General features: G+C 35.8%; 1 protein-coding gene across 2 annotated transcripts in view; it reads left to right on the top strand.

Annotated features, from left to right (window-relative positions):
* The window catches only part of LOC140149104 (uncharacterized), a 99076-nt gene that overhangs the window by 58922 nt on the left and 23014 nt on the right, over window positions 1–17140 (top strand). Inside the window, exons 11-20 of one of the 2 annotated variants that reach the window (XM_072171272.1) lie at window positions 3353–3415; window positions 7382–7453; window positions 8241–8275; window positions 10619–10656; window positions 11772–11958; window positions 12964–12991; window positions 13432–13584; window positions 14940–14971; window positions 15559–15595; window positions 16688–16762. In XM_072171272.1, coding sequence (XP_072027373.1) covers window positions 3353–3415; window positions 7382–7453; window positions 8241–8275; window positions 10619–10656; window positions 11772–11958; window positions 12964–12991; window positions 13432–13584; window positions 14940–14971; window positions 15559–15595; window positions 16688–16762 — 720 coding nt within the window. Of the gene's footprint in view, window positions 1–3352; window positions 3416–7381; window positions 7454–8240; window positions 8276–10618; window positions 10657–11771; window positions 11959–12963; window positions 12992–13431; window positions 13585–14939; window positions 14972–15558; window positions 15596–16267; window positions 16343–16687; window positions 16763–17140 lie in introns of both variants that reach the window. The other variant, XM_072171273.1, reaches the window with a different exon arrangement.

Raw genomic sequence — 17140 nt, 5'->3', positions numbered from 1 at the left:
GTCACCACTTGCAATAACCACCATTTCAAAGAGGTTTTTACTTGTATGACAACTCAAGTTTAATAGACCTTTTCAGCAGCTGAATTAATCTTGGGAATTAAGTTCAGAAAGATGCCCCTTGCTGTAAACAAAAATATTACAACCAATTGACACGGTCTGTTATCTCTTTCGTCCATGACCACACTAGTGATCTGCATTTGGTGTGGCAAGCTTGGGGAAAATATTTTACAACTATTTTGGTGCTTGTGCAGAAAAGCTAGGGAATTACTATCAATGCTTTGTTTTTAATGGATCAGCTTGAAGCAACTTAATGGAAAGGGACACACATGTTATTTTTGAAGAAATATCAATTGGGCATATTCAACCATTCCGTGAAATGCCTATGCCATGACTGCTCAATATGGATTTGAAAAATGACTGGTTTTGCAGATAATGAATTTGCAATTTTATGCAAGGAAGGACTGCTTATGTCAGTGAGAGATAAGTGTATTGGTATGTCATCAAATGTATCATGATATAGAAGGCAATCTGTGTTATGGATGAAATGTCACAAGGTAGTTGGATATGCTCAGATTGAGGAGAGATAACACTTCACTTTTCTTATCAACTTGTCCGTTAGCACAGATTGGACCGGTTGCGGGTCACCACTTGCAATAACCACCATTTCAAAGAGGTTTTTACTTGTATGAACACTCAAGTTTAATAGACCTTTTCAGCAACTGATTTAAAATCTTCCGAATTAAGTTCAAAAAGATGCCCCTTGCTGTAAACAAAAATATTACAACCAATTGACCTTTTTGATAAATCCCATAAGCCTTTGCAAGTAGATCTGAGATATCATCATTTGACATCCAGCCGATGCGCATATCATCATTGCGCTCTTCACAGCTTTGAAATGCGCATTAGTGATGTTCACTAAACAATGTGTGCATCAGCGTGACATCAAATGATTACATCTTTTATGGGATTAACCGAATACATCAACCACATACATCAACCACATTGGCGACATCACTTTCAATGAGCATGTGATGTAGTATGATTGTTTACACCAATCATGTAGGCCTATCACATTGCCTGTACTTGATGCAATGTATTGAACGCAGCATCAACTTTGAAATATATTGGTTTAATTTATCTTGATGGTCGCGTATGATTGGTATTTTTGTCCTCCTGAAAAGGTTCATTTACTGAGTAAGTGATCAAATGATCAAAATGATCAAATCTACAACTGAACACTGGTGGCAAGTATAATAGCCATGATACAGCTTGTCTGATGCATTTACAGTTCTCAAATGCCAGCAAAGGGCACATTGCAAATTGGGAATCCTTTTATGATTGAATGTCACACCTCTGTATCATCTGATCTTCAAGCTGATCAAGCTGTAACATATCAATTACACTGATGTCAGTTCTTGATGTATCACACAATGTTTGCATGACCATGCATTAAGGTAGCATGATAGATCTTTTTAGGACCTTTGCAAAAAGCACTGATCATGCACGATCAAAACATATTGATCCAATAAATTTGTAACAAAATGTGTGCCAGGTTAATCAACCACACAGTTAATTCCGCATTCACATGATTGGTGTGAATAAATATACTACACAACATGCTCATCAAAACCGCTTTCACCGCACATAATATCTTTTTGAACTGATTTCTGAAGATTTCCAATTGGCAGTGGAAAAGGCACATGGCCAGTAACACTATCATTATGGATTGTAACAGAGCTCCATAATTATACACAACAAAGAAATACATGGATTTATACTATAGCAAATATTGCAAATGTCAATTGCTCAATATGGTGTTCATCAAACAGTATGTTCCCAGAATATGTCTTAGGATATTTTTTCTTGTGAATTAGCAATTCCTAATAAAGGATTAATTTAAAAGTGTTTTGTCTAATGGTGGATTATAACTGTATGTGGATAGCCATACGTATCTGTTTCTTCAGACAGCAGTATAACTGGGGTGGCAGGGGGCAAACTACTCCTTGTAAAATATTTTGGATGAAATTAGGACAGAAAGAATGAAAATTAATGTTAATTTGGCCCTTTTATGGATCCCAATGACCCATGCTCTTGCTCCCTCAGATCAACTAGGCTGGTTATGTGCCTATATACAGAACTGTACCCAGAACTGTAAAGCAGTGTGGTAAAAAATGTTTTAAGTACTTGAGTGCGAAAAAAGTTATAGATACTACTCACATTTAATCAGTGATGTTTCTCCACTATGATAGTTTTTTCTTGCGTGTGTTTAGACTAGTACCAACACATCTTTATTTTAGTATATGTTCTGTTATTGCAAACAAACCTATGTAATTCCACCTACTGTGTAAGATTTTGTCATTTTAAAAATTACAACCAAATTCAATATTTTGATTAAGGTCATATTCAAATATCACAATTGTTGCATCCTAAAACAATAAAAAAAAGTGCATGGAAGATGTTGAAGTTGAAACTGGATTAAAAAAGTATAAATAGCTGAAATTTAGCATAAAATAATCAAACAGTTTCCAGCAGGATTGAACATTTGATCAACTGGAATCAAGATAACATTGATGTCCTCCAGAAGGGAGTGTAGATTTCAGATGAATGGTCCATTGCAATGTAAAACAGATGCTCAATTTGCTCATGCTCTTAAGGGCTGGGGTATGAGCGTTTGGACAGTATTTATTTTGGGACATTAGAGCACATCAGACATATCGAATTGCATTCTGAATACGAAGAATGTCATTCTGATATCAAATAATTTTGATTTTTTGAAATTCGCAATTTAATACACATTTTATGGCAAATCATTAAAATTTATATTTTTGATATTTAACAGTACTTGAAGTAAACTTTATAAATCTGATGATTGATACTTAAAGTGTATGTAGGTGGGATGAAAAGCCGACGATCAATTGAAAATTTTGACCTTTCGTATTGAAGATATGGATTTTTTTTCCCAAAACACCAAAAAAAATTAGGTCTTTTTGGGAAAAAAATCCATATCTTCAATATGAAAGGTCAAAATTTCAATTGACCGTCGCTTTTCCTCCCTGCTACATACACTTTAAGAATATATCATTAGATTTATATAATTTACTTCGAGGACTGCTATATATCAAAAATTTGAAAAATATCAAATTTTTATAATTTGTCATAAAATTTGTATTATATTGTGATTTTCAAAAATGAAAATTATTTGATATCAGAAAGACATGCTTTGTATTCAGAATGCAATTCGATAGGTCTGAGGTGCTCTCATGTCCCACAAAAAATACTGTCGAAACGCAATAAACGCTCATTTTAGATCCCTTAATGATTTAACAATTTTCTGTGATCATGCTTGTTTCAGCGGAGGATGATTTTGGTGGTACATATGAAGTCCCTGCAGGACATTCTTCAAACATGGTAGAAGGTAAGCTGAATCTTTTTATGTATGTATCTTGTCCTATATCAATGGCTCAGAAGCAGAAAGAAGTATCTCCATCTGTACATATATATCACTGTTTTGTGTATGATTGCCTGTGATATGCATGAGTTAATTAACTCAATGAATTCTATATGAGTGCATGCACAAACTTCAGCATATCACTGGCATTCATGCACATAGCACCAGAGATATGTCTTACTTGATGCTGAAACATCCATCGATCAATATGTATGAATTGAGAACATTTCCTGGAGCAGATTGTGGAAATGATCACCAGCTGATTGTAGCAAATGTGAAATTGAAGCTGAAGGAGAGAATGACTTCAGATGACCTATGGGAGGATATGAAGGAGATAGTTCTGTCAGATTCCAAACAAGAAGAAAAGGGATTACACAAAGTACTGATCTCAATCTAGCTAGGAAAACTAAGGCAGCTGGCAACCTGTGATTGTTCCCAACTGAATACAGAGGCACAAGGTGTTATTTCATAAACAAATGGATGTCAAGGATTGATGTTGTTAATGATCAATATGGCAGGACTCTTACTGAAATTCCTTATAAGAGACATGTAGATGGAATATAATGCAAAGCTACATGATGACAATGACCATTGGCAAACTTACATTTGAGGTAGGGTAACATATCAACCACCCCCACTCAGGACAGAACATTCACTACAACAGGTGAACAATGAGAGGTCACCTGGAATGGATGAATATTCCTGCAGAGCTATGAAAAACATCTGGATATAGGAGACACTGATATTCTATGACACTTGTGTACAAAGATCTGAAGAGAAAGAGTAGGGGCCAATACATTTTGTGTATGACTGTGTTAGTACCACTACCAAGAAAGGGTAGCCTGGAAGAGTTTATAACTACCACACAATCAATCTGATTTTACATTCCAGCAAGATTATGTTAAGAATCAACAGAGTTAAGGTGAAACCAGAAAAGTAGGTTTTCATCATACAAGTTACTTTGAGAGAGATAGTCAATTATTACAAAATGCAGAGAAAATAGGCTTCCCTTGTATCTGCATTTGATTGATGATTGCAAAGCCTTTGAATGTGTTAGCCACAGTGAAATGTTGGAAGTCATGCAGAGGACATGAAGACCCAAGAATTGGCTGTGTGAGTTGAGGCAGTGCTGAGCGGTTCAATATTGGGAGGAGTTTTTTTTTTGCATATACTGTTAGCAAGTCTTTTCAATGTGTATTGTGAAGGAAATTGCCTTTAAGGATCACATGACCTACATATTGTAATTGAATACAAAGTGGGCACCTTTTTCCAAATTGAATTATCTAAAACTAAAAACTGATTACACAGTAACTGAGCAGCTGATATTCCCTCATTCTGTTACAAAATTCAGATGCATACCTGGTGGTGGCTTTGGGACTCAAGCTCCCCAGTTCCATGCCAAAAACATGATACATCAGCTTATTTTTTGCACTATTCAACTCCTAGGTGAGTTATTTGAAGTTGATTCTTCTTGGCAGGGGTGGAGTGAAGAATCTTTGTGAACAAACAATTTTGTGTTCATTTTCCCCCAAGATTTATATATTTCAACTTCAATGCATGTTTAATGACCCTTTTCTCGAAAAAAAATTGGGGTCTTCCCTTTTCCTTGGAAAAAAACCAAACATGTTCCTAAAACAATTCTGCCTGACATAATATTGGTTGGACTTCTAGACTTTGTAAACCCTTTTCTCCTGAATTTGATGCAAGACCATTTCAGGAAAATATAGAGTGTGTAGGTGAAATAATGGAATGGTATTGAAAGTAAACACTAAATATGATTAGAGAATGTGTTTTCAATCTAATACAACATGTTACTAGTTATGCTTGTGTCTGGATCTAATATCCTGTATCAAGCAAGGATGAAGTAATTTGAAAGAATATTTGTAAATTATAAATGAACCATGGTGATAGTTGGCATGGCATCTTCCTGTACCTCAAGCCATGTCTGTTTCTATTACAAAAACAAACATCACCTGAACAGCTGTTATGTCCCAGTTACTTAAAAAAGGGTTGCTTTGTATTTGATTTATATGAAAGGCTCTATACTGTTTTACAATGAATGTCACTAGCTAACATAGTGTTGGAAAACATGTAAATATGTGGTAGTTATACCTAATATTTCAAATCTTAACCTGACTCAGTCTCTCTGTTTATCTATCTCACTAAAGTGCACTCTTCACTATGTGTCTGTCTGTCTGTCTGTGTGTGTCTCTCACCTCTTTCCCCATCCCATTCCCTCCCTCCCTCCACATGTATCATTACCTTTCTCTGGCTCGTTTCTGTCCCTCATCTCTCTCTCCTCCCTCCCTCCCTCCCTCCCTCCCTCCCTCCCTCCCCCCCTCCCTCCCTCCCTCTCTCTCTCTCTCTCTCACCTATTTCTCTCACTCTCTTTTCTCCTCTATCTCTGTCTTGACTGTCTTGTTTTACATTATCCGTCTTTCTCTACAGCTCTGCCGAACTGTTGCCACCTCTATTCCTCTCCCCCTCTCTCTCAATCACTCACTCTGTTTATGTCTCTCTCGCTCACTCGGCTTTACTCTTCCACTTCCTACTACGTGATTGCATTTATGCTTCTGTGACTTTCCTTTCCACAACAAAGTAGTAATTCTTTAACCACATTTCTCTGAATGGGGACAGTTAATGATATAATCAAAACATTTTAATTAAACATTTCCAATTAAACAAGGATTTAAAAACCCTTGTTTAATTGGATATTAATTAATGACATGATAAATTGATTAAAGGTCTTGTTAATGGATCCTTTACATGTGTAATCATGCCATAAAATTAAAAACACACAAGTTGCAAACTACTATTTGATGACATTAAACTCATTTAGGGTACATGTAATAATAGTATTATAATTTGTACAGAAAAAAAACAGGAAAGTAATGTGTTAATCACATTTCCTAACAACAAATGAATGCCATATGTGCTGATCTATTTTCATGTAGATGTTACCTGCAGTTAATGTTTTTTGGTTCTTGTCTGAGGATTTCATGATTGATGAGGGAGGTGTTTTTATGTATTTTTTTTTTCTTCTTCAATATAAAATTAGTAGGGGTTGTAGCTCACATGAGGCAATCAGAAGCTTATTTGGGGATTGATCCCCAATAGACAATCGGTTATATTTATATCCTAGCCCCAAATTTATTACAAAGTGTTCAATGGCACTCATTAGCTCAAAAGCTACTGCTGATAAGCATCCTGAAATAGGTGGTTCTTCAGGAGCTTTTTGAACTGTGCAAAAGTACACTTTTTGATTTGATCTGGTAGTTTATTACACAATCTGGGAGCATAGGCATCAAAAGCTTGGTCACGCAAACACACAAGTTCTTGGCTCAACAAGAGAGGTACCATCTGAGCATGATGATGTTAAGCCCTTTGGGTAACTCGAAATTGAAGCATATCAATGATGTCAGATGGAGCTTGTCCGTGAAGTGCTTTATATACAACTGCGAGAATTTTGTAATCAATGCATTGTTTGATGGGAAGCTGATAGAGTTCATTTATGAGTTCTGAAGTGATGGAGTCCAACTTGCATTACCTGATAATCAGTCTTGCTGATGTGCGTTGGACTTTTGAAGTTTGTTCTGCAGTTTCTTGCTTATTCCCACCAACAGACTATTGCAATATTCAAGGTGGGATGTCCCCAGTGAATGAATAGCCATTTAATGGCATCTTCAGTGAGTAATTTTTGCGCACATCCAATGTTCACAAGATGAAAGTTGGCAGTTTTAGTTACTTGAGCCAACATAGTCATTCCAGTGCCAAGGCAATTCCAAGACCACCCTGCATTGCACTTGCTTCTGCTGTGTGATTTATCTTCTCACATGCTATATATAGCCAAGAAAAAAATTTAAACTATAGGATCTTGGTTAAAACTTTATATAACTGATAATAATTTTATCTTATATGTCTCTTCTTATACAGGGCAAGATTTTGATGACACATATGATGAAGTTCCACGTGAAGAACTAAATCAAGTCAGAACACCACAGTCAGGTAAATTAATCACTTTATACAGGATAGGTTTACTCCTAAGAAGGAATTGTCCTAGTTCATCACACACTATTTCTATTCTTAAATGCACATTTTATTGGCTTGTCAAAAAGTGGGAAAGTTGTAATGCAATATGTACCTACCAGCTACCACACTGCAAGAATCTTGATCCTGACACATATTTTGCAAAGCACTACCTGCACCTAAAGGTCACATTGTGGGATATGATGCAGCCAATCCCATGTCTAGCCACTAATCTGTCCTCATAAAACTGGATAAAATGAACATTAAAATGGTTAATTTCCAGATATTTGTGCTCCTCTTTAAACAAATCTGTCATATTTTACCAATGTTTAAGCTGCAAAGGACAATGATAACTCATTCAACCATAATATGGCCAATAATACTTCCAATAGCATCTGTTACCAACTGTCAACATTTGACAACCAATTGCCTCAGACCCAGATGAGAGTCACATTCTGGAAAGCTGGACTGAACAAGATCATGTGACGTAACTGGTTCCCAGCTGGGTCATATATTGGCAAACTGGTAAACTAGTCATTTCAGGGATAACATCCAGTTTATTGTTCAAGAATCAAGATTGCTTTATAAAACGATACAAGATGGTAGATTTCTTATAACCCTACACGGGATTAGTCATCTCATATCAAATTATTCTGATCTATTTTATTGAACACCATTTTGGTTACATTAAAATAATCCACAGAGTTAGCCATCTCCTATGATAAAGTTCTTTGGATCAATCTCATGTCTTTTTTTCCATTTACAGGACAGTGGTCTCATATGCAAGTACCCTCCACACAGGTATGTTTGTTATATATAAAAAACAAGATTCATTATGGGAAGTATGGAATCTTATTAGCGAAATTAAGCTATTGGCTGTCAGCACATACAAGGTGTCCCAGAATGATTTATACCGTGTTTAAACAAAATATCAAAAATATATAGTCAACAGTGTATCTAATCTTAATAAGTGCAATACAATGCCACACATGTCTCCTACTTATTCTGTGACTTTCATGGAAATAGCTTGATTCGTTTTTGCGTACATTGCTATTACTGAAAATGGACGAAAACGGCAGGTGTGTATTCATAACACATGGGTCCTTTATCACCATCGTTCAGCCGCACTGTGCAATATATTGGAGAAATCCTACATTCTTTTATAGGAAATACACCAAATTTGGCACAGATGTAGAGCTTACAAAGCAAAATAATTCTTGGTATGGGATTAAGTGAAACATTTCAATATGACATCAGATATTTAGGTTGAAAAACATACTTTTTATGTGATTTTTACCCCAATTTGTACCCAAAAATGTCATTATTACAGAGGATATAACTTCCACAAGCATCCTCCGCAGTAAATTTTAATCTTCTTCGTCACGTAGCTGTGGGTTTGCCAATATACTTTGGACATAAATGCATGCTGTGACACTAAGGACGAACCTTCTCTATACTTTTATGAAAAATTCATCTCTGCCGGCATTTGAAATGATGAAACTCACACACCACAATAATTGGCTTCAAAACTGCCGCCAAAGAAAGAATAGTTTTAGGTCACTCAAGCGTAGCAAATCCTTTATTCCATACAAGGATTGCTTTGTAACATCATAAATAAACGATAGATATCGACTATCGACAGGGCAAATATACTGCATAACATTTTCCAAATAACTTTATGCTGAACGGTTAGTAATTTTACAGATTTTCAAAATAGGTTGCTTTGTCAAAACATGAAATTCACAATTTTTACGCAATCCTCTCTAACTTCTACTAGAGAATCTAAAAAATCTGAGAAAGCTAAGTATATGTAGAACTTAAAATGCAAAACCATATGACCAATAGAAATGCCGTTCATACCTAAAAAATTCCATCTTTCCTGGTATAAATCATTCTGGGACACCCTGTATGTAAGCTAAATCATTTATTGTTGTGTTGCACGTTTTTTGGCACAATTAAAAAAGAGAAACTTGGTTTCTCAATTAAATATCTGTTTTGGTTTATTTTTCTGGTTTTACAAATTAAAAAACCAGGTTTATCAAATTGAAAAGCAAGTTTGAAAAACTTGGTTAGTCAACCAAGGTTTCTTGATTAAACCAGGGTTCTTAATTTGAAAAGCCAAAGAAAAAACAAGAAACAGAAGAAAAAACAAGATGTTGAAAAAACAGGTTTCTCTCTCTTATTGTGTACATTATGTGTCATAGTTGCCTGCAGGTTTGCTGGATGGAAATTAGAATATCACTTGCTCTTTTGATTTAAACTCTTCCTAATTAATGCATATTCCAACAGCAGTCAAGTTAGCTCAATTGATGAGGTGCCAGAGGTTGTGGGTTTGAATCCAGGCACTGGTTTAGTATGCTCTCATGGAAAAATTGAGTTAGTTTGAAATTCTCCTGGACAAGGAACTTTAATATGCTAATTGTCTCCTTTTAACCTGTACGAAACTTGGGGAGCTGATCCTGGCTGTGAAAGTCAATTGTTGTATGTCTATGGTGTGCGCTCCTAAGTCCCTAAGTAATTGTTGTTAAATGGTTTATGGAATGATATGGGGCCGCAGTGGTCAACGAGTAACGACAACCTGTTACGTGTGCTGAGGCTTGTGGATCAACATCATGCATAGCGCACTATTCTTTTTTTTTGATAGCGCTTATGTTCCTATGTTACACTAATTGTATGTATACTCTGCTTATTGGTGTATGTAAGCAACTCAAACATTTTTAGGCACTTTACGCATTATTGAAAGTCATTAGTCGAGTAATGGATTTTGCATCCCATATAGAATTCCCCAGAATCTAAGGGTGAAAAAAAATCCATTTCATTTGTCCATTCACTCTTACAGAACAAGTGCACAAAAATATGTTGCAATAAAATGTTTTTACCTTTCGTTTGATTTATAATAACTGTTGAATTTGTATAAAGTATACCATTGCTGTAATAAGGTAAGGCAGTATATCAAAAATTACTGGAAAAAACAAAATAGTTCAATAACTGTTGAAATGCAGTGAAAGAATGTAGTGAAGTAATGCATCATCACACCTGGAACAGCCTACTGAACCTGTGCACAAAAGCATACAGCCATTTTCATATACCATCATCTTCATAGTCACTCACTAATTGTTGATTTATTTGATTTGTTTCATTCAGCCTACCAGAAGATCTCCAAGCCCTAGCCACAGACCAATGTAAGTGAAAGATAAAGATATTTTGTATTTTTATTAATAGTTTTGTCAACACAAATATTAAAGGCAGAAAGAAATTTTGAGAAAGCTTGAGTAAATGTAGAGGACTTTGTATATGAACAAGGAAATACTCAAACCTCACTTTTTGTGTTTAAGTACCTAAGATAGAACAGAAGAGTTGGAACTCTTGGAGCAACAGAATTTTTAGATTTGACCAGGCAGTTATTTAATATTTGAAATCACAAAGTAAAGTGCATTGTGGGTAATATGATGGGTGAATAATTATAAAAGCCTGAAACTTGTTACTATAATCCAAGACAGTTTGCGTCTAACATCACTGTCAATCAAACTCCCCTTAACCCTTGATTGGTTAGTCGTACTTGAAAGGAAGGTTGCTTCATCTGCTTCAATCATCTGCTCCAATCATGGAACTTTTACAAGGCAAAAAGCAAATTTCGTTGGCATTGTTGACATGGTGCATGGTGCCTTCAGGAAAGAAAGGTTCCTATTATTAAGACCTTACTTTTAAGACAGTTTGTATGTTTGAAGTTGAAAAATTAACCATAAGGCAAGCAGTTTTACTGCCACATTCAGAAACGCAATAATCACAGCACCTCATAAACAAATTGTTTCTGAATTCGACAGGTGATGCAAACTAGTGTTTCAAATTCTGTCTCATATTATAGCACTTTGCTTTGTGCTTGTGCTTTACACATTGTTGGGTCTTGAGGTTTTACAGAGCACATAAGTATTGATTATGCCTGGTTGGACTGTCAATGTTGTAACAGAAAAGAGCATTCACTGGAAATTCTGATGAATCACAGTTCATTCGCATAGTCATCTATGTATAAACAGGGAAGTGTAAACCACTTCCCTGGTATAAGAACATTGGATTGTTTTCCCCACATTTATCTTGTGGGGATATCAATGTCTGAGCATGCACAGTGGCTAAATTGCAGAGATTGTAAACATATTGTAATAGTGTGCGATGACACACATTGATGAAAAAGACAATCAGGAAATTTCATAACAAACTGTATGCATTTTACAATACAAATGTATTGATATTATTGGTGATCCTTTAATTTTCAACCTTAAAACATTGCCTTTATATACAGGAACTCAAACCCACCACCTAGACCAATTAAGAGTGAAAACTTGCGCTCACCAGCACAACGTGGTTTGCCAACTGTTCCTGGTCAGAGACCGCCCCAGCGACAACCTCCTCATCCAGGAAATGCCAGAATGCCACCTAGTTGGGGTCAAAGGCACGCTAATCCAGAGCAATTTGATGATGATGATTCGGTAAGACCTGCCATACTATCATTGAAATATGAACAATGGTTACTCCCAGATGACTATACCAAACTCACAAGGCCTCTGTGTGCTGACAATGATGGCATAAGTTGCCCTATGATCCATTAATCAGCATTCTGAGTGGGTGTGGTTTAGCTTAACTTTTTTATGCACATTCCTGGGGTGTCTATCAGGCGATAACACTTGGAACACACTTGTCTATGACACGATTGAGGATAGTGAAAACAAAATTTTCTTTCATTTATTATCTAAGACCCAGTCCACCCGAGTGTGTTTTTCCCGTCGATTACGATTGTATCATAATCGTATCATGATCGCGTATCCGTGTATATCTCACTATGGAATTGAGGTGAAACAAAGTATAGAGCAACATTTGCAAATGTGAAGTGCCACTTTGCCAAAAAATTGCCAGTATCCATACAAGTGGCATGAATATGGCATGGGAATAATAGCATGCAGGGTGAGGTCAAGGGGCCTGTAAATTTGCAGTTATCCAGAAATATGGGACCATAAAAAGAAATCCAGCACTGAAAAGTAATAATGAGCATAAAAAGAACAGCAACAACAATAGCAAAATGTTTTAAGGGGGTGATAACACTTTAACCCCTGCTGCAGTCTGTTTCTGGATATGCCCCCATATATGCTAAATACCTCAAGCAAGTGCTCAGCCACCTGTCAGTGTCACAGCAAATGGATCTGTTACCCACTTAAATCTGGGGGTATTTTTACCTTGGAAATCGGAGCAATACAAATTAATTATGATCATCATTAATGTCACAGCTTTAGGACCATAAGTTGGTTCACTGACATCCCTTGACATAGTACATGTATTGAACATTATGGGTCCAAGGGCCCCAAATGTTATAGTGGGTGGGCGACGGGTCAGGGGTACAGTGTTTTGTGTTTGCTCAAACACAGCTGTGCCCTTAGTTTGCATAATTATTCTCTTTGTTTCCATTTATAAAATACATTTTTTATATTTTCTCAATTTAGGATACCGAAGATTACTTAACTCCAAATGGTAAGTAAATATTATAAAGTTCTATATTGTAAAGATTGGCCTTAGACAACCCAAGATTATCCACTTAGCTAAAGACCTAAGGTTTTGCTTGCAACAGCTGTTGGTGTGATATCTACTTAATAAGAATGTTTCACATACAAAGTTCAGGGTGCTATTTACACCTTGTAAGCCATAGTTAACAATCTATATGTACTTTTTCTAGCACTGCTGCGAGGTTTATGCCATCATTGCATAATCAAACTCTCTTTTGGTACCACTGTCAGCACCAGTGTATGCACAGATTAGATCTAGATATACTGAGCTGTGAACCAGAGCTCCACTGATTTTTCCACAGCTTTCCCCAAAAAACCATTTTGTTCATTTTTTCTGATTACTGCATATTTTTGTTATGTTGATTTCATGTTACAAAGTATAAGTAATGATGTTGATTACACTTACAGACAGACAAACTGATGATTCCATATCATCACCAAAGCCCATGCATTCTTCCCAGCCATCAAGCCCAAGACAGTACAAACAAGACACTCCCCTTCCATCACTACCGTCACTCACTCAACCAGATGCTACCAATGATGAAGAGCAAAAGGATCATGGTATAATGTTGTGCTCATCAGAATCCCAAACCCCTAGCTTGCTGGTATATATGGGATTAAATCACAGTATTTACTCTGAATGGTTTAAAGTCAGGAAGATTCAGGAAATTTGTATCTCTAATTTGTTTGTTGGTTGTCATATTAAAGTTGGAATTTGATTCTCCACAAATCATGAACCTCTGTCATAGGTCTACCTGTGAGCTAATTATATTTTGGAGCAGTTACACATATGCTATGGATAGTTTGCCATATTATGCAAATTGATTCCAAGAAGTTATTGAAAAGTACTGAATATCCAAATAATCAATCCATGTTGTCCAAATTGTCCTGAAATATACTTTCAAGGATGAAAAAAAAATTTACATAGTTTAATGATACAATGGGTACATAGTATTATTAAATCTACAGCTGAAGTGGCTAATATAATGATGCTGTCAACAGCTACAAAAACGTGACTCACTCCGACAAGCATGTGAAACATAAACTAGATAAACTAGATAAACTCAGCATTCACTTTCCATCAGTAAGAGTAAATCCTGTGAAAGGCATGGATGCAGTTCCTAAATCACAATATGCTACTGTTGGGACATATTATTCTAGTGTTACCACACATGGTTTCAATGGGATTTTAGTTTAGTGTCTGGTGTCTGGAAATAATATATGCTTATTACTTATGCTTATGTGTATTGATACTTAACCTTGATGCTGTAGTTTAAATGAAATGACCCAGTCCCAATGTGCTGTCCACCCTCACTAGCTCCCATGGAGGCACACAGGTTGTGACTTTTTTTGTGGATTTAAGGAGTATCAGTTGACAAAGATAACTAATTTATTTATTCCATTGCAATGATGTTCAGTTGTTGTCTTAACACATTTTTCTTAAATTGCTGGCAAGTTAATAATGAGTTGGACATGGAAGGCTAGCGATGTGACAACTGCAACTTGAGACAGTCAATCTAACACACACTCTTTATATGCTCATTTGGGTTCCCACTAATGCCTTTCCCACTTATTCCTATATACCCGTGGTGGCTCTTAAAAGACCAGGTTATTCCTTCAGCTTCCCTTGTAGTTTAGATTTTGTACCATATGAAATGGTGAAGGGATATCTCAGCATGTTGTGTACTATGTGTGTAATGTGTATCCTGGATCGATTCCTCCTGGTTGTATATTTTTCTCGATTAGTATATTATGCCAGTCTACCCAAGCTTGTTTACCTGTTCATGTGTACAAATGGTGTATTAATTATGTTATGGTATGTGTGTGATATACCCAGTCTAATAAAATGACAATTTAAAATTAATTAATTTCATATGCTAATAATATTGAAAATATCCTCTTTTTTGGTTTTGCAGAATCTGGAGATCTTTACGAAGTCGCAGATAGGGTAAGTCTCATGGTAGAATTCTGTTTATTCCATCAAACCAATAGAGGTTGAGACAATGTGTGCATGTGATGATAGTGTGTGTAACCAGTTACATACATGTTGCGTAAAATTCAAGACAGTGTACACAGCTGTGATTTTATCTATAACTCACAAGATCCCTTGTACATAGGTACATGTAGTCTGAATCACAATGCATTCACCTATTATATTTAAAACCCAAAACCTCTGTCTGCCTGTCTCTATGTCTGTATGGGTGACAATTTACTTTTCCTGTGCAAAGAGCACTAGTTTCAAATATAAAAAAACCACAAAAGTTTGAAACTTTTTTGTACTGACTGTTTCTGGACAATTCCAAGATGCAAGACTTTAGATTAGGGTACTGTCTTGAATCTGTTGAATAATGAATTATGTCAAATGAATGAAAAAAATCACCTCATCCATCCAAAAACAGAATTTGTTCTCATTTGCCTTATATGGTTCAAACTAAACTAGATATGCATGACTACATTTATGTGGCATTTATTGACTTATTGATTTATCTCAGTAAAATTAAGGTTAATTGGTATGATATTCTCATTTTTAAACAGAATGATCAGCCAAATCATTTAGCACCTCCTCATGAAGGTAAGAAAAACTACTTTATCAAGGGGCATGAGTGATATATACGAATTTGGAATTATGAGTATTCTTATAATTTTTCAATGAACGCTGGTGTTGACTGGATATCCAATCATGGGGATAAAATCTTATTTTTGCCCCAAATCCTAAGCCTTGTGAATTGTTAAGGTTAAGTGCTTTAGTTCATAAAAGACTATGCATCATGTAGGATTTCTCTTTTTATGGCATATTTGGCCCACTTTTTTGTCCTGACCTCTTTGAATGAAATATTGATTGATTGATTGATTGGGGTTCAATTTTCATAAACCAAATTTAACAAATCTGAAAAGCTGTGTCATGTGGTAATGCTGAGACAAATTTTTGTTTCTTCTTCTTTGTGGCCTTTTAATGATAGAGGTCTTATTTTGCCCTAGACAGTTCAACTCAATTTCAGCCATATCAGCCCCTTTGTGTGTTAATTATTTCCTATTCATATTTGAAGTGTTTGTTAATTTCTTTATATGGACAAGATATTGTAAATTTGCTGTATTTGTAATACTTTGAATGTCATTATAATTACACTCTGTTACAATTCAGCTATTCTCTGCCTGACATTTTAAATAAATATAACAGAAATTATATTGTTCAAAATAGCAGCTGTATGATAAGTGTGCCTTATCTTTCCGATCTGTCTCGCAGATGAAGAATTAGCTAGTATGTACAGGCGCCCTCATGATATACGATATTTACATCAATGCTACAATGCAGTAAGAAGTAGGTCTAAATTGAATATGCATGTGCATAATAATGTACATGGTCCTGCGCATTGTAGCTGCGTGCAGTGTGCCTGTGCAAACATAGTGTAGAATGTGGTGCATTGAGCCTTGACTTGTAAGCTGCAATAGGTATTGATCTTTAGACAGGCATGTTGGAATTAATGTTCTGGATTGCTTTATAGAGGTTTCAGAAGTTATATTTATTTTCCCAGTTATGATATTGCATGTTAAACTAAATTTTTGAGTTCCATTATCTGTAAATGTATTTCATTAGTTTGTGGATTTTAACTTGCATGAATCAATTTCTTGCATGTTTTGTTGAATTGCTTTCATTGGCATGCAGTTGGGAAACGGAGCTCTCAGCACAGTTTACCTCCACCACCTGATGAACAGCCGGAGTTGTATGTTGTTCCAAATGGTAGGTATCTAACTTCTTGTTTTATCAAGGTCATATCCAGAATTTGAAATGATGAAAGTAGGATAGGAGGAAGAGAGGTGAAAATTGCCCTGTAGTACCCAGAACAGGGATGTAAATCTTCAGGAAATTTCCTGATTTCAGGAAATTTCCTGATTTCAGGAAATTTCCTGATTTCAGGAAATTTTGCTTTAATTTTCCCTGTACAAAGTATAGGGAAATACACATTTTCAGGAAATTAAAGCATTTTCAGGAAATTATGTCAGTGCTTGTTTTCATCCCTGCCAAAAATGGGTTGATTTTGTTTGCAGATTAAATGGGTTCAGACCTGGATATTACTACCATTAATGTAGGCCAATGTTTACTCTGAGGTAGTATGTT

The sequence above is a fragment of the Amphiura filiformis genome, chromosome 3 (assembly GCF_039555335.1).
Source record: "Amphiura filiformis chromosome 3, Afil_fr2py, whole genome shotgun sequence".
In the NCBI taxonomy this organism is placed as follows: domain Eukaryota; kingdom Metazoa; phylum Echinodermata; class Ophiuroidea; order Amphilepidida; family Amphiuridae; genus Amphiura; species Amphiura filiformis.
Note: the sequence above shows the minus strand (reverse complement) of the source record. Positions and strands in the feature narration are given on the sequence as shown.